Genomic DNA, 24092 nt, shown 5'->3' on the forward strand with positions numbered 1-24092 from the left:
GCTAATTGGTTAAGTTCAAGTGCATGGAATACCCTCCCAGCACATAATCAGCTTCAGTCTCAGCTTCAGTCCCAGCTTCAGTCTCATCCTCATCCTCAGCTTATTTTCAAGTGCAGCCAGCAGCATTATCTACTTAATTAGCTGCTAATTCAGTGTCAGCAAGTGCCTGTTTTACATAACAAATGCTGCAATTTTGTGCCTTAAAATTCCAACTGGGAAATGGTGCACAATGTACACTCCCAGTAAGAGCAGAGCATATAAGTACTCTGTGCACTTTCATGCACTGCACTTTGCCTTCTGCTGCCTATTTGTGCACTTATTTTGCCCAATTTCTCTCTCTGTTTTGTAGGGTATAAATCCACAACGGACAGCGACATTTCGCAAGCCGCAACCACAGTTTGCTTTTCTATTTCTATTTTGAAAGTGGTCGTGGTCGTAGTCGTAGTCGGTCGCTAATTGAATTCAATTTGCATGCATTAGTGCCGGAGCCCTCCCCCCAGAGCAGAGCCCAAAAGCTAAGCTGTGGAGGAGCTAAATCTGTGTCTGTATCTCAACTCAACTCAACTCTCATCTCATGCAGCGGGACTCTCTAGCCAAACTCTGACTCAGAAAGAGGAGCCTCCTACAAGGGCATACTCGCTTCGGTGCTATGCCCAAGTTGCTGGCTAATTATTTGTACAGCCCATGACAGATCATTCTGTCACCGATCTGATTTGATTTGACGTTTTTTTGATTTGCGTATTTGCGTGCCACTGTTTAGATAATGATTAAGCTAGAGTCAGTTGTGGCAGCAGATTTCATGTGATTTCCGTGTGTCATGGCTGCTGACTAATACTCGGAATTTGTGGTTTAAAATTGAAATTCGTTTGAACCATCCAACAGCAGGAGCAGGAGCAGACGCAGACCAATCAATAAGCATAACAGGTTGCAGGTTGCAGGTTGCAAGTTGCCAGTGGCTCCCTTGCTTGCCACGCTTGCAGGGCCGGTTTATTATTTTCTATTTATAGTGTGGTCTCTGCCAACCATTCTTGGTTCTAAAATTGGAAACGCTAATGGTAATTGGTAACTCTTCTGCTCACTCTCCAAACGCAGTGTCCCAACATTAAGCAATATTTAATGCGCCAGCGTCGAGAGCAGAGTTTGGACACGGCCGATACGGCCGATGGGCTATCGAATGCCCCCTCCATTGCCCAGATCAATGGCTGTCTGCAGGACAGGCGGAGCAGCGAAGAGAGCGAAGATTTTCTGCCCGAGGCGGTGCACCAGCTCGGCCATGAGGGTCAGGATGTGCTGCGAAAGTTGCTTGAAATTGAGCCGCGACAGCGCATACGCAGTGTAATGGCGCTGCAAAGGATAGCGCTATACAAGGGCTACAAATTGACGTCCAAGCAGCTGCTGAGCGTAAGTTGCATTCAGGGATGATGGATCCTTGAAGATGGATTGCTGACCTTATTTTGATTGTTTGTACAGCTTTCGCCGCTAGAGATTATCAAACGGGATGGCGTACGAGTGTATGAGGACAGCCAGTTTGATCCAATAGCCAGCCAGTTGGCGATCAAAGCATTCCAGGACTTCTGACAGGAGACACTTTTTATGCGACGAACATGAGCTGCAGCTGCAGCTCCTTCAGCCATATTTACAAAATTCGAAAACCTGCTCCGGGAGAGTACACCCATCGGGACCACAGAATGTGCCTCGAATCCGACGCAGATCTTACTTTCCAATCTTATTTCTTAAGCACTTAAAATAACTTTGAATCATTCTGATGCATTTTAATACAGGTTAAATCATTTTGAATCAGTTAAAATCACAGTGATTAATTTTGAATAATTCCAAATCGACAGGAATCACTATTTTTGATTATTTTAAATATCTTTGAATAATTTTAAAGCATTTTAATTAGCTTTGTTTAACTTTCCAGATCCCTCCGAATCATTGTTTTTGTACTTTTAAACATCTTTATAGAATATTTTTGTTGGCTATTGTTTGGTGGACTTTCCCAAATTGTTGTTTTTTATTGGAATAATTAGAACAAATTTTACAATTGAGTAATGTTGTGTCGTTATTGGTCAAGCTAAAGGGGCATATTAATGAAATTAAACTAAAATGTAAGGGTAAGTTTTTATTATATCTATGCGATTGTGCAGACCCATGAAATGCATTCGAAGGAGGCACTTTCTTTAGGAATGCGAAAAAGTTCTTGATAGATTTCTACGCAAAAAAAAACTCATATTTTATCGTGCTTTTGGTACCCGTTTCCTTTTGCTAAATATTTAAAAAGTTTCACCCACGCACGCACTCTTTTTGGGGGATGAATAAAAGCTTCAACAGCTGCTTCAAAGCTTTCACTCTCTCTGTCTGGCTTGGCTCTCTTGGCGCAAGGTCGTCGGCAGCAGCAGAAGCAGCGAAGAACCGGGAGAGGGAGACAGAGCCAAAGCAAGAGAGAAAGAGAGAGAGAGACCGACTGAAGCGTGCGAGCGAGTGGAGCAGCAGTTGCTGGTGGCTTTGCTGGAAATTGTTGCAGAGAGCCAGCAAGCAGCAACAGCGGCAGCGCAGTTACAAAAATTCTTAAACAATAAATGCAAACACACACACACTAGCACAGACTAGAACACACGTGCTTTAAGTACATTTAGATACGTGAAAAACAACAAACAGTTCCCAAAATTCGTTTTTCGACTTGTGCAAAAAGTGAAAGAAGAGGAGCAGCAAAACAAAAAGGAGCAGCGGAGGAGCGGAGGAGCGAGCGAGGGAGCGTGGCCACAGAGTGCAGCTGAAGCTCTCAGAAGTACATAAGTATGTATGCATGTACATGCATAGTATGTATGTACACTCAAATGGATGTATGTACATGCCAAAGATTTTCGAAACTGCATAAAATATAAATCACAGGCGAAAGGGAATAAACAGAGACACATTCAGCCAATATGTCGCTGGTGCACACATTTCTCGGCACCTGGGAGGTAAGCAGAGCTAGCCCCGCACCGCCCCCGCAACAACACTCACCACCCCTTGCATATTTTTTGCCTACTTAACAGATTGTCTGCTGCACTTTTGAGGGCAAGCGTGAGCTATCCGGCCTAGAGGGGTGAGTCAACAGACCAGCGACTGCAATTGTTTGCATTTTGGCATCAATTTATTTACTTATTTGTTTAGCATCAAGTTTCGACTGGATGATACGAGCGATATTACATGGTATAATGATCTGGTCAGTCCGATACCTGAAACTCAAGACTGCGGCACTTACTGCGGCGATTCGGCGAGTGTTTTATTTAGCTGCGAGACCTTCGATGTGCACGAAACGAATCCTCGGCTCGTATTTGGTGCCTTTGCCGGTCACAGCATTGAGTTTAGCGTGAGTGAAACCCCAACAAAATACAGTACAAATTGGTGATTAATTATCTTATTGCATTTATTGTTATTGCTTAGACCAACACCTTAACGCCGACTGATACGCTGGTGCTTAGCTGCGAGAATTGGTATGCCGTCGAGTGCAAGCGATTGCAGGATGGCCAGGCGGCTGGCCAGGAGCAACAATTGAGCTTTGGCGAGGCCCTGCAGGAGTCCTACTTCAGCGATGTGGTGGTTAAGAGTGCCAGCGGTCTGGAATATGCGCTGCATGCCTCCATCTTACGCCTCAACGGATTCGATTGCAGCATGTGCGTCAATAGCGCGCCAGCATCAGCTCGACAAGTGGTCAAGAGTGGTGTCGGTGCTGGCCACTGTCATAGCGGTCCCAATACACCCAATCCCATACGAATTTCTGTGGCACCCGCCGGCGAGGATGAGCATCAAAAGTCATTGCCGCGCTTGAATCTATCGCCCATTTATCTACAGCCACCCTGTGATTTCCAGACGCTCTCGGGCCTGGGTCTGGGTGCGCAACGAGTCCATCAATACAGCAGCAGCTTCAACTGCCTCAGTAATGGCAATGACTCAGAGCCAGCAATCGGCATGGGTACGGGCACTGGCACGGGACTGCTCAGCGTTGAGTGTGGCGGAGGCGGCGGCGGCGGCGGCGGCGGCATGTATCGTTTTCCACCCACTTCGCACTCCGATTCGCATCTGGAAACGTCGCAGTCCCACTGCAAGAATATATTCAATTTCTGTCAGGATCTAATAATACAGCCAACGCCATCACCGTTGCTGCCAGCTGGCGGACTAAGCGCCGGCCTTGCTGTCTGCAGCATTAGGCGACCGCCGTTGTCGCCATATCGTGCACGCAGCCCCTCACCATTTCCCAGCTCCATGGACACGCCGCCATCGTCGCCACTGACGCCCGTGGGTGTGCTGTGCAATCTGCCCACATTCCTCCTAAGTCCCATCCTCCACTGGCTGTACACGGAGTCTATGCTGCCGGACCTCGAGGAGGATGTTTGCGAGAAGCTCATCAACTTTGCCGAATCGCAGCCATCGCTGACCAAATTGGTGGAGCCAACGCGCAAGTACCTGAGGCTGATGAAACTCAAGAAATGTGAGTGGCAGTCAACCAGCCAACAGTTCTATAGTGATCTAACTTCTCTGATCCTTGTTTCAGTTGTGGTCAATGTGACTATGAATCTACATGGCATACTCAATCGTGTCATACAGCGCATCAATCCCGTGAGCATTTCACACGAGCCCGCCCAGCTGTGCAGCACGTTTCAGGATGCATTCCGTGATTGTGCCATAGGTAAGATCTCGTCTGCCATATAGCTATAAGATAACTTGCTCATAGTTTACTCATTCTGCGTTTGTTCGCTTTCTCTAGGTTGTGCCAAGGTGCTGCAATTCTGTAATATTTTCATCACGGATGCCACACACACGCACATGACGCGCTACCAAAAGAATGAAATTGTCAAATATATTCGCAGTCGCATACCAATATTCATGTCACAAGTGCAGCAGCTCTTACGCAACGTTCTGGGTGTATTTGTGGGCCTTACAGTGCAGGAGAAGGCAGAATTGGTGAACTATTTAGTACCTGAAGTGAGTCACAGAGAATTTTCACATGGCAAAGTCTTGACAGGAGCCACTGTTTTTTTTTTTTGTGTTCCACAGATTGAATCAACATTATTTGTATTAACTGCTGTGATAGAGGAAATCAAAAACTCGCTGGAAATCATGTGCAAGGTATGTAATGAGTTCTGAATAATGACTTCTGGTAGCTGCCCAGCTGATTGTTCCCTTCTGTCATTTTTAGGACCTTAAGTGCTCGCATTTGGAATTGCCACAGCAACAGCAGCAGGCTGAGGATGCCATTGTCATGCAATTGCATTATGTGGAGTCAAGCGGTGCTGATCCATCGCCACGTCCACGGCGCGGCGCACCCGTCGGTCTGACGCTCTACGACAATCACATGGACAAGAAGCGTTTGAGCTCGGCCGAGAATGATTTGAAATTTGTGCTCTACATGTACGAAGTGCGTAAAATGCGTGACATTTATGGACGGATTGTGGCTGCCCTCGATATAATTAATGATAAAAAGTAACTACCATCCCAGAGCTTTGGAAACTATTTTACTCTAAATTGATGTTAATAATTGTATAGAACAACCTTCTGCGAGATGGATTTCCTCAGCAAGATTAGTACAATTAATCAAAATATGGAGCAGCTTATTGTCGACATTCCAGCCTACATTTTTATAGTGGAGAACCTATCCGATCGCCTCGACGACAAATTGGGTTGGAAAGAGTTTAAATTTTGCTTCAAGCTGGCCACCAGTCAAATAGTGAGTGAACATCATAGCAAACCAATAGCTGCAATCTAAATATGTACTTCCCCCCACAGAATGGCGTTATAGCAAAACTTTTGGATCACAAGAGTGCCCTGAGAGATGCCATCAGTCAGATATGTTTGCTGGTGCATAAACAGGAATTTACGCAATCCCTCATCGAGCTGGGGCTACTGGACAGCGGCACGAGCGGGGGGCCAAGCGATTTGAAAATGGCCGATCATGAGAATAATCTAAATGTGGGCCTAACCGATGCGGATCATCAGCTGCTGCTCAATCATCAGCATTACTATGACTACAAAAGCATTAAGGTTTGTCCCGCTTGACTCTTTGTATCACTTCAATCTCTAATCTCTTTCAAATCTCAGCTAAATCTCATTCGTCATCTGTGCGAGCCACCAACGGCAGCCAACAGCAATCTCTCGAAGAATGCACTCCGGCTGCTGCACTCCACGCAGCTGGCGGATATGGAGTTTGAGGTGCATACGCTGCATGCAGCCAGCGGTAATGCTGTGGACACAGAGGCCATAACAACATCCATTGACGGTGGTGAACCTTCGTCATCAGCGGCGTTGCAGGTGCACAGCTTTAAGGCGCATCGCGTAATTGTCGCTGCACGCTGCGAATGGTTCAAGAAGGCGCTAATGTCCGGCATGCAGGAGTCCATCAATCGGAAAGTGATCATCACAGACACCTCGCCGGTGATCTTTCGTCGTTTGCTGCTTTATCTCTATGGTGCACCCATTGATCGTACGGTGGGTGCCGAACAGATTTGTGAGCTCATGCTATTGGCAGATCGTTATTCAATAGATGATCTGAAAGTAAGTGACTCCTGGCCGCCTGCCTCCCTTTAAGCTCTGAACTGAGAACTTTCTGCCTCTATAGGAACTGTGCGAAAATACTCTGTACTCGCTAATTGACGAGGACTCGGTGGTCTGTCTGCTGGGCATTGCGGATAGATACATGGCCACGGCACTGAAATCGAAATGCCTGTCATTTCTATCGCAGCATTCACAGCTGACCAAGTGCGAAATATTTAAGGAATTGCCGCAGACCCTACAGGTGAGCGGAGTAGCAACTGAAATGCACATTGAAGCTCATCTTTTGTTTGAACTGATTTCAGCTAGAGGTAATGGATTTAATACATTGGTTCGGTCGTGTTTCGGAGCCATGGAATGATCGTGGTTTTAAGCCGCGCAGCAGTTCTCGACATAGCCTGAAGAGTCCATCAAAGCCACGTTCGCGTTCCCGCAAGTCATCGCCATCCTACATGTGACGCCGGCAAAGCGCCACAGAACACACGACGAATGCCAACTTCTTGTGATAATTCTAGAAGACTTCGGGAATCGAAAATGGTAGTCTGTAAGCGTGACACGGATGAACAATGGGAAAGAGTATAGGGTAATGGGGAAACATTAAGGAAATGGTGGGATGCACAAGGCTAAATATGTACTAGGACTTTTCACTCTGGACTCTGGTCTCAGTAGCATTAATCAAGCCAAAAACAAATTCAAAACCAAAAAAAGAAATGGCAAAGAAAATGACCTGATTTTAATAACAAAACAATTTTATTTAGTTCACTAAAAGAAAACAAAAACCATACGTATTGTAGATAGAAATCATTTTGATCATTATCGATAGGTATTATTCATAAATGTACTTTTGATCAAAATGCAAACAAAGAAAAAAGATACATTGAAATTGAAAAAATGAAATTTTGTCTCCAAAATTAATTGATGTACGAGTAAAGAATTTTTATAAATGCAAAAATGAACTTATAGATATTGTATTGGTATTGGTATTGGTATTGTGTATTGTATATCTTCGACTATAAAAATTGCATAGTATTTTATTCGCATTCGATGGACCGACCGATGCTCATGTTTTTCGCTATGCGGTTCCCGAATGTGTTTGTATTTTTGACATTTACATTGTAGCGAGGTAATATCTACTACTACTTACTACTGTGTTTGTTATGGTAAAACACTTATGAAATTTGTAAAAGATTAACATTAAAATTAACGTTAACATTGGTATTACAAATTATGTTACCGGAAACATAAACAAAACAAAAACTCCTAAAATGTGTGTACTACTCGATTGGACTTGACTTCTTTAGCGTTTAACGAACTGTAATTGTAACTGTAACTGTAACTGTAACTGTAACTATGATCTGTAACTGTAACTATTAACTGTTAACTATAATCTGTAAACTGTTTTTGTTTCGGTGTATTGACTGGGACCCGGAACCCAATTTCCAAAGATGTGTGTTAGGCCTATAAAATACTTGTAGTCTGATTTGATAGTTAGAAACTTGTAGTTCTGTAACTGAAAACAAAACTGTAACGAAATGTAATTAACAATGCAGGCTCTCTGTACCAGTGATCTGAGAACTTATTGGTAAACATTTAAGTGCCAGTAATCTGTGCGTAGAAAAGAAAGTGAATTGGATCGGTCCGTTAATGGGTCAGTTGTTTCTGGTATTCCATTATCTTCAGAAAAATATGCATAATGTGTACTTTTTGTACATGCATTACGATCAAATCACAGCTTATATATTAACACAGATTATTTTCCAACAATAATTATAATTTGTATTTTTATCCTATGTGCTATATGTACATAATAATGACTTAAACATTCGTGTACAAACATTACGTTTATAATTGATTATTATAGGTACTTAAAACATTTCTTGTTGTATTTTTAACAAAACAGAACACAAACCAAAAAAAGGGTCTTATTAATTCTGAAAAATGAAATAAATTAAAATCAGTGTGTACATCATTTGTGCATCATTCGGGGGCTCGAACTTGTATCTTATTTATCTATAAATAAATTAATTTTACCGGTAAAGCCCTACACTCAAATGTGCCCTGTTCCCAGTATGACCAAAGTGGCCAAAGTGCATGATAACTGGCAACACTGTTTTATGTTTGTTTGCTTCTTACGTACTTTTGATATTTTTTAGCTGATTTATCGATAACGCTCATACAAACGCAAAAATGAGTTGAACGTAATTTAGATTGACGTGTGACCAGTTGAACATTTATTTTTTGTTTACGTTTACACCGCTGAATTAACATTGCTTTTATAAAAGCGTTTGTCACAGCGGCGTGGCTGACATAGCGGTTCGGCGTGTACAAACCTTGGATCTGGCAAAGCGATCCGCATCCCATTGCAATTAGAATACGCCTTTGGACGTCCAGTAATTCTTTCGAGCCGCTTCACTCACTTGTCATTGTCGGTGAGAGTCTTTTGATCACCTGGTGGTTCTCTCTCTCTAACACAGACACGCATGCAGGCACACAGTTAAATACGCACACCAACTCAGCAGCGTCAGCGCCAGCAGCAGCGGCAGCGGCCATTTGAACCGAAAATTCTTCTTTGAGCCGCTTCTCGTTGTTGTGTTGTGTGGTGCTGCGCTCTTCTACGTGAGCGAGGCAAAGCGAGGCGTTAACTTGCTCTAATCACGGTGTGCGGTGTCGGCATCTGGCTGGCTTTGTTAGCTCTTACATTGGTGGCCGCGTAGCCGCTCGCTTAGACACGTCAACAGAATCGCAGATAGAATTGAGTTCTGGTACAAAGATGCGTGTTAGCAACATCCGCAGCGGCCGCATATGCCGAGTGGCCCTTTGCCTGCTGGTCATCCTGCCGCTGCTCTATCTCCTGGCCAACTGGAGCGACCACCATAAGCGCGTCGGTGAGGCCTATCACTCCCGTTTTGGCGGGCCCAAATTCAGTCACCAGCGTCTGGAGGGTCGGCCCCACGAAGTGCCCAAGCTAGTAGAAGGTAAGCCAACATTTGTCTATGCAAATATCGCCACCGGTAAGCAAATGCAATTGGGTGCTGTTTGTACAACTGCTGCCCAATTCGAGTAAGATGCACTAAACACATATTTTCACAGGCCTTGGCAACTTCGAGCCGAAAGATCTGAAGCCACGTAGTGGACCAGGGGAGAATGGGGAGGCCCACAGCCTGTCGCCGGACAAGAAGAACGTTGCGGATGACTCCGAGATGGAGTATGGAATGAACATTGCCTGCTCCAATGAAATTTCCATGCATCGATCGGTGCGCGACACGCGCCTCGAGGAGTGCAGGCACTGGGACTACCCATACGACCTGCCACGCACCAGCGTCATCATTGTCTTCCACAACGAGGGCTTCTCGGTGCTGATGCGCACCGTCCACTCGGTGATTGACCGCTCGCCCAAGCACATGCTCCACGAGATCATCCTCGTGGACGACTATTCGGACAAGGAGGATCTTCGCAGCCACCTGGACGAGTATTCGAAGCAATTCAATGGCCTGGTGAAAATCATACGAAACAAGGAGCGTGAGGGCTTGATACGGACGCGATCCCGCGGCGCCATGGAGGCGACTGGTGAGGTGATTGTCTTCCTGGATGCCCACTGCGAGGTGAATCTCAACTGGCTGCCACCGCTGCTGGCGCCCATCTACCGGGACCGCACCGTTATGACCGTGCCCATTATCGATGGCATCGACCACAAGAACTTCGAGTACCGGCCCGTGTACGGGACGGACAACCACTTCCGCGGCATCTTCGAGTGGGGCATGCTGTACAAGGAGAACGAGGTGCCACGCCGCGAGCAGCGACGAAGAGCTCACAACTCGGAACCGTACCGCAGTCCGACGCATGCCGGCGGGCTGTTCGCCATCAATCGCGAGTACTTCCTGGAGCTGGGCGCCTACGACCCCGGCCTGCTGGTGTGGGGCGGAGAGAACTTCGAGCTGAGCTTCAAGATCTGGCAGTGCGGCGGCAGCATCGAGTGGGTGCCATGCTCACGCGTCGGCCACGTCTACCGCGGCTTCATGCCCTACAATTTCGGCAAGCTGGCCAGCAAGAAGAAGGGCCCGCTGATCACCATCAACTACAAGCGCGTGATCGAGACTTGGTTCGATGACACGCATAAGGAGTACTTCTATACACGTGAGCCTCTCGCCCGCTACTTGGACATGGGCGACATCACGGAGCAGCTGGCCCTCAAGAAGCGACTCGGCTGCAAGTCGTTCCAGTGGTTTATGGACAACATCGCCTACGACGTCTATGACAAGTTCCCCGGCCTGCCGGCCAACCTTCACTGGGGCGAGCTGCGATCGGTGGCCTCCGAAGGCTGCCTGGACTCCATGGGCCACCAGCCACCGGCCATTATGGGTCTCACCTACTGCCACGGCGGCGGCAACAACCAGCTTGCCCGCTTGAATGCAGCCGGCCAGCTGGGCGTCGGTGAACGCTGCGTCGAGGCGGATCGCCAGGGCATTAAGCTGGCCGTCTGCCGCCTGGGCACCGTCGATGGACCCTGGCAGTACAACGACCACACCAAGCATCTCATGCATCGCGTCCACAAGAAATGCATGGCCCTGCACCCTACCACGCAGCAGCTCACGCTGGGCCACTGCGATGTCAACGATAGCTACCAGCAATGGTTATTCAAGGAGATACGTCCACGCTGGTAAAAAGCGGGAGGAGAAGCAAGTGCAGGAACAGTAGGAGGAGTACGCAGCGGAGGAGCTAATGCAAAAATCTCAATAGGGTTTCACCAAGGTCGAGCGCGTGGAAGTTGTCGTGGAGAGGGTAGGGCCAGAGTCAGAGCAGGAGGCAGATTTTAGACAAAAGCAATTTAGTGAAAATGAGAAATGAGAAATGGAATTGTTGTTGGTTTTATAGCGCATTTACATAGACACACATATACACACACGCACTGTTAGGGCAGGAGGCACATGACAGGAGACTGGCATCTCATTCGGCAGGTGGCCCTGGTCCGACCAAGGCATCAAATGCCATGGCAATATTAGGTTCAAACACACAACTCAAAAGCAACCACAAAAAGAATCGATAAAACGATATTAAGGATTTCAAATCGAATTGTGAGAAGAGAATATGAGGGGCGTAAACACCCCCCCTAAATATTGTACAATATAATCTCAAAACCCTCAATGGCAATTCATTATCAAAACCATTTTACAAATATGTCTTGTTACTCGTGAAACATTCAATATTCGTAGTCACTTATAATAGCCATGTCAAGTACTTTTAAGGATCTTCAAGATCAACTTTATGTCTGAATGTTGGTAGAGAAATAATCGAAATTTGAATTGGAAACGTGAACTAGCTACATGTAGAATTAGGGGATTGCAAAGCTTGCCAGCAAACATTACATTCAATTAATTATTCAAGAACCACAATCAGGAACTAGGGCCGCTAGGCTAGAGGGATTTCCATGTCCATGTCCTTCCATGTCATGTTTTATAAGTGCGCCAGAGTGTGGGAGAATGCGATTGATGGAGATGAAAACGAGGGAGACAGAGAGAGAGAGAGAGAAGTCGTTGTGCAATAGAGATAACAGTATACACATAGAATATGACAACGGGTCGCAGATTGTTTTAATGCTTAATGATTGCCAACCCAAAACACGCGAAACACAACAAAACAAAACACAACAATGTAATTATGCTTAGTCGTATATGCTATTCCTGTAATTCCGATTCAGATACAGATACAGATTTACAGATACTTCCCATATTTCGATGATGCTGATGCTGATGCTGTCACATTCCAGGCAAGTCGTCCAGTCCGGTATCCAATCAACCAGCGGGAGAGAGAGAGAGAGAGAAGCTTTCTCATCTCATTCTTTCGTTCTCGGTTATTCCCTTTGTACTAAGCAATCGATATTCGATATCGAAATTCGATCAACTTGTCGACTGGCCAACATCTAACGGTACTGCTTATATTGTACGATTTTTGAAAATAATATTTTACATTGAAATGTAACTCTAGAGTTATCGAATAAGTCTGAATAATAGCATAGAAATAAAAAACGTTTTCTAAACTCTTTACCTTGTAAATGCCACCCAAATGTAGTACATTTATTTTCCCATCTATGTACGCATCTATGTAATGTATATGTCCCCAAGGTTTGGGTAATATCTCTGCTATTATGGGAACCACAAGTGAGTCTTAATTTAAGCAAATGATTCAGAACTGATACTGGAATCAAGACAACAACATCGATTGGCAATTTGGGTCCGATGCGATTGGTAATTCTGTTGGTGGAGAGCACGGCCAACCCTCCAGAAGTTGCTCGAATTGTTGCTGAGTTCCAGGGAAGTCCACTGCAGATAGGAACGTTCTGGGAAACAACTTTCGTGGCATGATCGGGTGGGCGAAGTAGTAGCCAGGGTGTTGACGGGGCAACCATGAGGTTGCGTTAAATTTCCATCGCTCAATCAAAACAGAACTCTTCTCCGAGTGTGTTTGTTGTTGACTGCTGGGTCTACCGATGGGTCTGACCTGTTATCTCCAGGCTAAACACGAGCCTATCGTAGGGGAGGGCGGCGGAGTGGAACCCTTGATTAGATCTGAAGGCAATAACACCAAAATTGTTCCGTTTAATTGAGTGAAGTGGGCTTGGGGCGGGACGTGGGGATGTGTTATCAGTGTTATTGCGGCTACCCTTCCACCGGGTAAGCCCAATACCCAAATATGTGGCAACCTCTGGCACTGCTCAGCTGCTGGCAATGTATTCCCCACGTCGGCTTGACGGCCGCTCTTCTCCTGTGTCTAATCCCACATTGTCAGTTGCTTCACTCGAAATTGGCAAGTGGGCGATAAGGAGGCTTCGACGCTGCCGTCGCAGCTGTGGCCGGAGCCGGAGCCGAAGCCGAAGCCGGAAGCGGGGAGGGTGTGTCACTCCGAAAAGGCGAATCAAATCAAATACCTCTCCACTTAGTCGGAGGTGCCTAGTATAAATAGTAAACGCAGCCAGACCTTGGCTATCATTACGCGACTTACATTCGCCGCAACCACTGCAGGAGCAACCTTTTTCAAGATCTTCAAGAGCAATCCCCTCTCAACATGTGCAAGCTGAGTCTCTGTTTGGTGGTGGCCCTGTTCGGCTGCCTTGTGGCGGCCAGTCCCGCCCGCCAGCTGGATGGCACCACCTTGCGCGAGATCACCGTGGTCAAGGATGTGCGCTCGTTTGCCGCCCAGCGGCCGGGGCTCAAGATACAGCGTCTGGCCAAGCAGCCGGCCATCGCTCGCGGCGGCGTCGAGTCTGTGCGCTACACTCTCGGCTCTCGCACCACCGGTAAGTAGTGATCCTGCCCCACCACCCAAAAGCAGGCTGCGATCGAGACTAATCGTTGCATACTCTCAGGCGACGGCTTGGTGGCCCAGGGCGCCGATGTCTTCTCGTATCCGAGCTCGCAGGATGTGAGCGTGCAGCTGACATACCCAGAGGAGGGCGTCGGAGCGATTGTCACCTACGTGGAGCTGATCTGCACACAGGACAACAGCGAGGGCAACGCCTACGTGGTGGCCGGCGGCATTGGACAGCGCTTCATTTCGATCATTCTGGAGGCCAGCCAGACCCGGAACTTCTCCTACCAGGCCCAGTACTATGGCCAGAAGTAGGATCGAATGCCGCCCCCACTGACCATGTCGCATGACACCAAATATATGTATCTATAAATGTTTGAAAGTGAAACGAGCAACAACTCATCATTGAATGGCAAACGACATGGCGGGATCATATATCACCCATCCACCAGCGATGAGGGGTATTGGTTAATCTTTTGATTTAATTTGAAATTGTTTTCGTCGCTGCTCACGCGCCTTCCACTTGAAGTAGACCTCAGAGTCATTGCCGTAAATCTGTGCCAGCCACTCGCCAGAATCTAGCAACTGAATCTGAATCAGAATCTGATCGGGGACTGTCCGATTGGGTTCTGGCAACGAACAGAAATTCAGCCAGATCTTTGTGGATCTACGACATGTGTGCGATGGGAATTCCGTGTTGCGTCATTCAAAGAACTCCAGGGAATACCCTGGCAGGTCTGAGAAATGCAGAAAGTATCCACTTCTCCCAATCGACATGGACAGGGACAGGGACAGGGACAGGGACTGGGGATGGGACTGGGACTGGGCACGACTCATTTTGCGTAGACGAACAAGCAATTCAGTTTGTTGATTGGTTTATTTGTTCATTAGATTGTTTGCCATTATGCATATCAAGGTTAAGATTGCCAGCCAGCCAGCTAATAAGCAAATAAACAAACAAACACAACCTATACACTATACACAGGGAAGACAAAATCAATTATCGCACAACGCACATTGAAAGTTTGAAGCAAAAGATTGCCAGAGGGCATATGTACATATGTATCCTGTTGCCAAAATTCAGGCAGTGAATCAGTGAATCATCAACACACGTCTTCAGCCAATCGTCAATTTCACGGCAGCGTGTTCCTACGATTGAATTAGATCCGTTGCGATCCGTTGGGATGCGATATGCCGATTAGCCACTCGAAAACTCTTTGGCCTATTTATAGAAATTGTGCAAGGAACAATACGAGTGCGGGAGCAATTATGGGAAATTATGAGCGGGGAGCTGGGGAGCCCATAGCCAATTCCAGGGCTTATCGTTCGAATTGTCGCGCCTTATCTGTGTGGCTGACCGCCGATAAGGACGGGCATATAAAACAAGCGACCCGCAGCTAAGGCACACCCAAACCCCACAGAGAAACGGAAGGCATTAGAGCACTGCCACTCCACAGACACGACCGTAGCCGCACTTCTTCTTTTTTTTGTTGTTTTGTTGTTTTTTCGGTCTGTGAACTTTATTCAGTGAACTTTGAGGTCTGTAATGTCGCTGCATTTGGCCCTGCTCCTGTGCCTGGCGATGGCTACGGTGCTGGCCCAGCCACATGCCCGCGCCAGTGATCTCTACTACACGGACATCACTCCGGTGACGGACGACAGCCGCTTCACCACCCTCAATCCAACGGCTCAGCTCTCCGAGCTGAACAAGGTGAAGCACTCCAAGGGAAACATTGTCTTCACCGCCGGTGAACGCATCTCAGGTGAGATTGAACGAACGATTCTGGCTGTGATCTGGCGATCCTGATCCTAACCAATCCTTTTCCCTAGGCGATCGCCTGGTGGTGAATCACTACGATGACGAGAGCTTCGCCACCGCCGTGGACATTGAGGTGCTGATGAGCTATCCCGCAGGATCGAGCACGGGCGTGACCCTCACCTGCATTGAGATATACGTGGATACGACGGCCAGCGATGCCGGCGGCTATCTGACCAGAGGTGGCATCGGAGCGACCACAGCCGAGATTCTGCTCACCTCCAACCTGACGCGCAGCTTCGTCTACGAGACCTTCTTCTATGGATACTAGAGGGCGTAGATCGCCCCTCAGATCAGAACTTCCTTCAGATCAGTATAGAGAGCAAGAATAAAAGTTTCGCTTGGAATCCAACTGTGATCGTCCTGCCGCAGCCCCACTTGCAGTAGTATTACTAGCTTTAGATCCTTCAAATTAAAGAAACAATTTCGAACCCAAACATTTCGGAAACCCATCAAAACTGTTTCAGGGGAGAAAGAACTCACCCGCTCCACAATGGATCATGTGATCCAATAGATAAGAGAGACCCAACCAACAGACTCTCACATATCACAGGAGTGAGTTGGAATGCCATTGGGTTGATTTAGTAGTGCCATTCGGCTATGGGTCATTTTTGCAGTGCACCAAAATTAGTTGGCAACTGACAGCTGATGAATAATGAACTCAAAACAAGACTCACACACAATCTGCAATTAGTTGATATTCTCTCACAATCTTATCATTCAGTTCTTTAGTCTTCAAACTGGCAAAATCCAACTGTCAATTATTGAGAATTAATTCCCACTGTCAATCATTTATATATGGCAAATATTTGCTGCATCGGAGGCTGCTGATAAGCCTTAGCCTGTGATACACAGAATATATAATATAATAAAATATACTTTTATGTCGCGATTATGGGCATAAAGCTTTCAGTTCTCGGTTCTCTGAAGAGTACGACAGCCAACGGAAGATGGCGTGGATGGGACTTGGGTGTTGGCTGATGGCCATGGTCATGACGGTCGCCGCTGTGCAGTATCCCAGGCTATCGCAACTGCTTACAGGTACCCTCAGAACTCTGTGCCATATCAACAGACTAATCCCTCCTCCATCCACTCAACTAGAGGGGGAAGCGTGTCCCAGTCTTCCCGGCTACCCAGACAGCAGCTGCCTGGGCATCAAGAACTGTCCCAATGTCGATTTGTATATTAGTTCGGGCAGACTGACGCTGAACGAGGTGGTGCAGTGCGGAATTGGCGCCTACATGGAGCTCGTTTGCTGCCCCAAACAACCGCCCAACATGCAGACGACGTTTGTGTGGGCTTACTCTTCAGGATTGACACAATCAATGGCCAAGACTAAAGGTGCGTTTCCTCCACAGGAGACCGCTCTCCCACACCGAATACATGTCCGAACGTGGGCGTAGGCTCTATCCCCATGTGGCCTCGCTGCGGTACTTGAATCCAGTGACATTGGACTCGCAAATCTTTCGCTGCACGGCCTTCCTACTGAAGGAGAACTTGGCTCTCAGCTCAGCCGCATGCGTTGGCTCCGTGATAGCAGACCCCAACCATGTGCAGCTGGGCATAGAAGAGCCCTTCAAGGACATCCAGGAGATCAATGTGAGGCGCAAAAGAGTCTCTAGATATGTATCTAGTCTGAGCCAAATATTCGTCACAGAACATTACGCACCACAACAACGACCTCGTGCTGATCCGCATGAGAAATGGCTACGGCAGGGAGTTCATTGCGGAGATCTGTAGTCAGGCGGACGTGGACAATCGACTGAAGCTGGTGGCTGTGGGTTTCTCCCAGAAGAACGGTGAGTCCACATCAGTGCAGATTTCCAGCTCCAGCTTTTATTATCTTAGTTGAATTCCACAGAAGAGAACTGTCAGTGGTTCGAGAAGGAGGTGACCATCTTCACGTTCCACTCCTGCGATCGTGTGAGCATCAATCGTCCCCTCAGTGGCATCGACGCCAACAATCACTTGTGCGTAACACCCGGCATGGAGAGGCAGAGCTCTACGCCCGGAGCCTGTGTGGACTGCCTGCGCGGCAGTGCCAGCGGCCTGCATGCGATTCGGCGCGATGGCAGCGTCTGCCTGCTCGGCATTGCCACACCCACCAGCAAGTCCTGCACCAGCTCCACGCATCCGCTCTACTACACCAGCCTGCTCGGCCCCAGCAACAGAAGATTCCTCAACAGGAGCTAGGATCAGGATCAACTGGAATTTGCATGCAATAAATATTGTCTCAATCGATCTCTCCGCGTGTCTTTCCCTGCCCCAACAGGCATTCTTTCCCCGTCTACAGCATCATTTCCGCATCTCAAAGTGCTTTGCTCTCCCTCTCCCTCTCTCTCTCTCTCTGTTCAGTGCTCAGCGGTTTGCCGGACCAGTTCGGGGGAGAGCAGAGCGTCAGCTGTCAGTTGATCGAGAGCCGCGCAGTCGTTCGGTCAGTATCGAACGCCCAACGGCAACAGCAGCAACAGCAGCAGCAACAACGACAACAATTCCAAATCGATTCAATCAACAATTGGCACAATAAAAACACAAAAACAAAAAGCGATCGCCCCGGGCAATGTTACGTCGAGGGAATTCTGGCACAATCGCAGCGCTGCTGATCTTGGCCAGCCTCTGGCTGGATCGCGCCTGCGAAGCTTACGTTAACTTGGAGAGTGCGTCGAGCCTGTCGATCATTACTATCAATTCTATTATACGATCGATTATTTGCAGCTGGTGACCCCTGTCCCACCACGGGCTACCGCAGCCGCTGCCAGCCGTCGGAGGAGTGCGAGACGTTGCCATCGCACATCCAGGCTGGACGACTCACCGCAGAGACAATCGAGGGCTGCGGATTCACCAGTCGCGGCGAGAAGATCTGTTGTCCACTCGAGGCGGCTGACCAGGCCATGGAGGTGCGCAGCGAAACTCCAACAACAACGACAACAACCACAACAACAACCACAACAACAACAACCACAACGAAAACCACAACCACTCCGACACCTACAACAACGGCAGCGTCTGGCGGCGATGCTTGGCTGGATATTTTCCAAACGGATCGCGACTTTGTCCTGAACCCCATAGAGTCCACACGGCGACCGGCGCGTGACAGCTTCGTCTATCCGGACACCAAGGAGGGGGCGGAATGCAGGGCTCCGCTGTACGAGGGCGTGTGCCGGGCCGTGTCCGCCTGCCCCAGCGTGGAGCCGCTGCTGTCGCAGGGCCGACTGCGCGACGAGGACTTCATGACGTGCCGTGATGGTGCCAGGGAGGAGATCATCTGCTGCCCCATGAACTTGCCACTGCAGCCGCGTGGCCAGGTCAAGACAGGTGTGCGCCTGGGTGTCCCGCTGCCCACGCGTGCTCCGGTGCCCCAGGCGCTGGATCCTCGCGAGGTGGCAGCCATTGCCAGAGCGGATGCACTGCTGCCCCACTATCGGCACCTGGCGGCGCTGGCCCATCTCAATGCCGCCTTCGATGGACATCTTCATCACTGCGCCGCCATTGTCCTGACACCGCAGCTCCTGCTGAGTGCCGCCGGCTGCCAGCGGCCCAGCCATGCCGTATTCGGCGTGGCAGACATGCGGGACGTAGACGTCGACGAGGACTATCTGGTGGACATTGTGGTAAGCATTGTGGACACTTCTCGCGATATCTAACATTCTAAACCTTTCTCTCTCTCTCTCTCTCTCTCTGTGTAGCGCTTGGCACAGTTCCGCCGGGATTTGGCTCTGATGCGGCTGCAGGAGCCACTGATGCTGGGCAGTGCGGCGTCTGGGAATGTCAGTGTGGCGCCCATTTGCAATCAGTTTGAGCTGACGCGCCTGCAGGTTAGCGGTCGCCTGGTGGCCGTCGGCTGGGGCAAGGGCGATGAGACCGATTGCCCGCTGTACGAGATGCCCATGCGGCTGCGTCCCACCTGGGCATGCGGCGATCTGCCCAACTATGGCAGCGTGCAGGAGCTGCCCAGTTCGCACCTTTGCGTGGAGCCCCAGCAGCCGGAGACGGATCTGCAGCGCATCTCCAACGCCAGTTCCTGCGCCCCCTGCCCGGGCACCGTCGGCAGCGTGCTCCATCTGGTGCGGCCCAATGCCAGTCGCTGTGTCCTGGGCATTGCCACGCCCACGGGCGTTGAGTGCGAGGCACGTGTCATGTACTACACGAACCTGCTCAGCCCACAGCTGACGCTCTTCGTGGAGCAGCAGCAGCAGCAGCCGCAGCCGCAGCCGCAGCAGCAGTCGTAGTTGTAGTCGTAGTTCCAGTCTCCAAGTCGTAGTTACTTAAGTTTAGTTAGTACAAACTGTTGAATCTGTTTAAGTCATGTGTAGAGAAGAGAGAGACCAAATGCCCAAAAACGAAAGAATGCTCCAGTTTCATTCAAGTATTCATTCATCGGTCAGTGTGCACACACCATGCAAAAATCTCATCTAAGCTCATCGAATGTTTCCAGCGCATTGGAAATACCGATTCGCGCTTTCTCTCTCTCTCTCTCTCTCTCTCTCTCTCTGTAATCTCTGGCAACAAAGTTTGCTGTGATTCATGACTGTGGTACAGTCAAGACTCAGCTTAATGGAATCCCCTGGAATTGTATCTCCTGCAGGCGCTGTGCATTTCCCCAAACTCAAACCCAAACACAAACCCAAACCCCATGGCCATCGCTCGTTCTGAGTCACAGTTTCGTTTCGTTTACTCTTTAATTACAGCTCTCTCGCTCTATCGCTTTAACTCTTGTGCTTTTTCCACTTTTGTATTCTGTTCGTTGAAGCTCGATTCTGCGAAGAGCTGGTGCCAAAAACCGGTCCATCGCTCAGCGGGAGAGTAGCTGGCATCTTTCGCTGATATCAGCTGCCCGTCCGGTCCAGTCTCCGGCCTGGCACGGCTTCGGTTCTTGCTCTGGGCTCTGGGCTCTGGGCTCTGGCTCTGGGCTTTAGCTTCAGTTGTTTCGGCGTTGAGCTACCGATCGGTCGCCCCAGTCAGCCTTTCCATCATACATTTCGCTCCGTGTCCAACGAGAGTTTCGTTCTGCGATAGCCACCGGTTTTCAGCATTGTTGATCGTCTCTTGGTTTATTTTTATTTTGTATTCTTCTTTTTATTTGTATTTTTTTTTGCTGTGCTGTGCTGCGCTTTGTTTGTGCTTTTCTTTTCAATTGAGTTTTGTGCCTGATTGCTTTATACCGAGCCCGCGCCAGGCTGTGCCAGTAATTATTTCGTTATCAAAAACCGAAAAAAAGGTCGTGTCAAAGGTGTGTTTGATAAGGCAAAGTGGACGCAAAATGACGAGGGGATGCACCGAAGAGACAGAGAGAGAGAGAGAGAGAGAGAGAGAGAGAGAGAGAGAGAGGGGGGAGGGCAGGAAAGGGAACGAATTGCATGCATCAAAAACTATTTCCGTAATGTGCTTGGTGTTCCTGCGATTCGAATCGATTCAGCACGCCATGGACCAAAAGAGGGAGCAAAGGGATCAAAATAAGATACAAAAGATCAAGCAAGAGTCTGACAGAGCATTCCACAATAATTTCTGATACAAGACAGAGAATTACAGACAGATCGTCTCGCCTGCTCTTGAAGTATCTCTCGACCTGCCCGGGTGGGTGGGTTTTTGCTTCGTTATCAATGGGCGGGTTGGATGCCCCCTTTTTGGGTGTTCGTCAAAATGAAATTAGTGCTTGATATCAGGCAGACAAAAGCAAGAAAAGAGCCCAGAGCATGTCCGTATCTGTACCTGTATCGATGGTGAAATGTCAGACGAACAGCGACGGGAACGTAATGCCCCCGGAGTGAATCAGCAGCGACTCAGGGCATCGTCTGCCGTAGGATTGTGAAATTCCCGAAACTATCACTGAAATGGCTTTCCCCCTGTAGTCGCTATTTTCACCCAGTTCTGTTTTGGTAGATTGTGGGTCAATGCCAGGTTCATTATACTCACAATCAGCCGTAAGACCAGCTCCCAATGTTGAGACAAAAGAACACATTTCTCCTATGGCGCAGTCTCCTCTCCGTTGTTGTTGATTTTGATTTTCATTTTCATTTTCATTTTCGTTCTCATTCTCATGTTTTGCTTCTTGAATGCTTTGCAGGAGCTCCAGCTGCGGTGAGAGATGTTCGCCCCGCTGCTTTGGGGCCTCCTTCTGCTCGGCAGTTGTGGCCTGAACACAGCAGGCGAGGGTATGTGCCTGCCATCCCATCCCATCCACTCTGTGGCAGCCACTGTACTGTAGCCTCTTGCTTGTTTCAGAAGGCGAAGAATGCATGGTGAAGGAGAACTGGCCGGGCATCTGCCGCTCCTCATCCACCTGCGAGCCCTTCGTCGACGGCTACATCAAGTCGGGCATCCTCACCATCAGCGAAGTGCCCAGCTGTGGCCTCGGGCCGCGCGAGGAGATCATCTGCTGCCCCACAAAGCCCTGCTGCCCCAATGAGTAAGCCCATGAGCATCCCTCCTGTGTGTGTGTTTCCTGCCTCCATGTGTCGTCCTGTGTTGTGCGCCAAGTGATGTTGCATGCCCCGCTTCCACCGTTAGCCCACCCACCGACATCTTCTACTAACTCCACTAACCCCATCCCACAGCCAAAGCTCGAAAGGAACAGCAGCAGCAGCAGCACCTTCATCCTCGACTCTACCCGACACAAGCCCAGAGCAGAGCCGGGAGAGTAGGCTGGATCGGAGCGACAGCTTCTTCGACTTCAATCAGATGCTCAGCACGCCCCGGAGCCTCGTGCCTCAGCAGCCCACGGGCAGGGTAGAGGGCAGAACCCACGAGGCCATGCGAACGCAGCCAGAGCCATTCCAGAGCATAGGACACTGGGGAGTCGCTCCTCTTCCAGCAACGACAACTGCCACGCCACGATCCGTGGGCCCTTGGGGTTGGAATGCAGCGGGAGCGCCCAGAATAGTCAACAAGCCGCTGACGATACCCGATCCAAGGTTTAGAGAACATCAGCACCGAGGAAACCGGCGAGGATCCGGCAATAATCTGATCCAAGTGGTCAACGAGAGGCTCCGTCAGCAGGGGATGCAAATAGAGGCCGCCAGGGAGGTGGAAGCACTGTCGCCGTCCCCACTGATGCCGCTGGTCGATCCATTTGCGCCTTTCCGCTTCCAGGCAAAGGAACAGCCAGGCAGCAGCATCGTTCCTTCGGAGGCATCAAGGCTGCCGTTCGGGTTTGTCTGACTTTGGGGTTAATGGCATTGGACATCAGTTTGGCCTCAGCCAGGTGGCAGGGGGGCAGCAAAACCCTTTTCGCAGCAAATTTCAATTATTCATCTGCCATTTACCATCTGTTTTGTTCGCAGCATTGCGGAGACAACGTCCACGGCCCGACCACCCGTCTCGGCCACACCCAACTCTCGCGTGGATGTGCCGCAGGAGCGTCCGTCGGTGGTGGCCTGCAAGAGGATACAAAGCCGCTTCGGGGAGAACAGACTGACGGTGCACATCCTGGAGGGCATTCCCGTCAATCCCGGCGTCTATCCGCACATGGTGGCCATTGCGTACAGCACCTTTGGTGCACCTCCCGAGTATCGTTGCGGCGGCTCCCTGATCTCCAGTCGGTTCGTCCTCACCGCCGCCCACTGCGTTAACAGCGAGGAAAACAATCCCGTCTTCGTTCGCCTGGGCACCGTGAATATCGTGAATCCCGCACAGCAATATCAGGACATTGGCTTGGTATGCATTCGGATCCCTGCCCTTTCCCCCCCCACATCTATCTATGTTTCCTTTTCGCAGAGAAATATTACCATTCATCCGAACTACGTCAGCAGCAGCAAGTACAATGACATTGCCCTGCTGGAGCTGGAGGAGGAGGTTAATTTCGCGAACAACAGCAACATTTTTCCTGCGTGCCTGCACACAGACCCAAAGGATCCGCCACTCAGCTCCAAGCTCTTTGTGGCCGGCTGGGGAACCATGAACTTGACCAGTGAGTAGTGATCCACCGATTGTGGCTTTCCATTCTCATTCTCCTTGGACTTCTCCGCACAGGTCGCTCCAGGTCCAAGGTCCTGTTGCGTGCCCCACTTGACCTGGTGCCGCTGGACAAGTGCAACGAGTCGTTTGCCGAGCAGCCGAGCACCGTGCGTGCCCTGAAGCAGGGTGTCATCGATTCGCTGATGTGTGCGGCGGACACCAAGCATCTGAAGGCGGATGCCTGCCAGGGCGACTCCGGGGGTCCGCTCATCTTGGACATCAATGTCGAGGACGGACTGTACTCCATAGTGGGCATCATCTCGTCTGGGTTCGGGTGTGCCACCAAGACGCCGGGTCTCTACACACGAGTGGCCTCCTTTCTGGACTACATCGAGGAGATTGTCTGGCCGGGCAATGTTCTGGGCACGGGCGGGATATGAGCCAATAAATTGAAGACCACGAAAGATTCTCGATTTATTTTGTGTTTCCATCCCTGGACGCCAAGTGTCAAGCTCTCACCGTCTCTGCCTTGCCCGCTCATTCGTAAACA

The 24092-nt window shown here is 49.3% G+C and overlaps 8 protein-coding genes across 13 annotated transcripts in view; all 8 read left to right on the plus strand.

The window, feature by feature from the left end:
- LOC117588735 (serine/threonine-protein kinase S6KL) overlaps nt 1–1926 on the plus strand; it is an 18174-nt gene extending 16248 nt beyond the window's left edge. Inside the window, exons 8-9 of the mRNA XM_034280211.1 lie at nt 1093–1401; nt 1471–1926. Of these exons, the coding sequence (XP_034136102.1) occupies nt 1093–1401; nt 1471–1578 (417 nt within the window). The 3' untranslated portion in view covers nt 1579–1926. The remainder of the gene's footprint in view (nt 1–1092; nt 1402–1470) is intronic.
- The window catches only part of LOC117588731 (N-acetylgalactosaminyltransferase 7), a 12948-nt gene extending 657 nt beyond the window's left edge, over nt 1–12291 (plus strand). Inside the window, exons 1-3 of one of the 2 annotated variants that reach the window (XM_034280205.1) lie at nt 8734–8960; nt 9018–9506; nt 9622–12291. In XM_034280205.1, coding sequence (XP_034136096.1) covers nt 9302–9506; nt 9622–11192 — 1776 coding nt within the window. In that variant the 5' untranslated portion in view covers nt 8734–8960; nt 9018–9301 and the 3' untranslated portion in view covers nt 11193–12291. Of the gene's footprint in view, nt 1–8733; nt 8961–9017; nt 9507–9621 lie in introns of those variants that run through there. The other variant, XM_034280206.1, reaches the window with a different exon arrangement.
- LOC117588727 lies at nt 2505–7408 on the plus strand. Its single transcript, XM_034280197.1, has 13 exons — nt 2505–2963; nt 3039–3088; nt 3157–3355; nt 3430–4474; nt 4538–4672; nt 4751–4968; nt 5041–5112; nt 5183–5466; nt 5530–5710; nt 5770–6024; nt 6082–6534; nt 6599–6775; nt 6837–7408. Exons 1-13 carry the CDS (start codon nt 2928–2930, stop codon nt 6987–6989), a joined length of 3258 nt encoding a protein of 1085 aa, XP_034136088.1. The 5' UTR covers nt 2505–2927; the 3' UTR covers nt 6990–7408.
- Nucleotides 12292–13522: 1231 nt separating the features above from the next.
- Nucleotides 13523–14221, plus strand: LOC117588741. Its single transcript, XM_034280218.1, has 2 exons — nt 13523–13822; nt 13892–14221. Exons 1-2 carry the CDS (start codon nt 13591–13593, stop codon nt 14146–14148), a joined length of 489 nt encoding a protein of 162 aa, XP_034136109.1. The 5' UTR covers nt 13523–13590; the 3' UTR covers nt 14149–14221.
- A 1016-nt stretch (nt 14222–15237) lies between these two features.
- LOC117588742 lies at nt 15238–16026 on the plus strand. The gene is made up of 2 exons (XM_034280220.1): nt 15238–15596; nt 15664–16026. The coding sequence occupies exons 1-2, from the start codon at nt 15380–15382 to the stop codon at nt 15918–15920; spliced, it is 474 nt and encodes a 157-aa protein (XP_034136111.1). The 5' UTR covers nt 15238–15379; the 3' UTR covers nt 15921–16026.
- A 531-nt stretch (nt 16027–16557) lies between these two features.
- LOC117588738 lies at nt 16558–17859 on the plus strand. The gene is made up of 5 exons (XM_034280214.1): nt 16558–16690; nt 16751–16943; nt 17008–17248; nt 17307–17448; nt 17511–17859. Exons 1-5 carry the CDS (start codon nt 16600–16602, stop codon nt 17840–17842), a joined length of 999 nt encoding a protein of 332 aa, XP_034136105.1. The 5' UTR covers nt 16558–16599; the 3' UTR covers nt 17843–17859.
- Nucleotides 17860–18068: 209 nt separating this feature from the next.
- LOC117588732 lies at nt 18069–20018 on the plus strand. The gene is made up of 3 exons (XM_034280207.1): nt 18069–18306; nt 18365–19260; nt 19336–20018. Exons 1-3 carry the CDS (start codon nt 18210–18212, stop codon nt 19876–19878), a joined length of 1536 nt encoding a protein of 511 aa, XP_034136098.1. The 5' UTR covers nt 18069–18209; the 3' UTR covers nt 19879–20018.
- Nucleotides 20019–20571: 553 nt separating this feature from the next.
- On the plus strand, nt 20572–24006 carry LOC117588730 (serine protease persephone). 5 transcript variants are annotated; one of them, XM_034280199.1, is made up of 7 exons: nt 20572–20879; nt 21714–21801; nt 21872–22055; nt 22204–22797; nt 22930–23302; nt 23363–23555; nt 23618–24006. In XM_034280199.1, exons 2-7 carry the CDS (start codon nt 21735–21737, stop codon nt 23980–23982), a joined length of 1776 nt encoding a protein of 591 aa, XP_034136090.1. In that variant the 5' UTR covers nt 20572–20879; nt 21714–21734; the 3' UTR covers nt 23983–24006. The 5 variants fall into 5 exon arrangements, with proteins under 5 accessions (XP_034136090.1, XP_034136092.1, XP_034136095.1 ...); XM_034280201.1 differs by having other exon boundaries at nt 21875–22055; XM_034280204.1 differs by lacking the exon at nt 22204–22797 and having other exon boundaries at nt 20586–20879.
- The last annotated feature ends 86 nt before the right edge of the window (nt 24007–24092 follow it).

This window comes from Drosophila guanche, unplaced genomic scaffold (genome assembly GCF_900245975.1).
Source record: "Drosophila guanche unplaced genomic scaffold, DGUA_6, whole genome shotgun sequence".
Classification (NCBI taxonomy): Eukaryota; Metazoa; Arthropoda; class Insecta; order Diptera; family Drosophilidae; genus Drosophila; species Drosophila guanche.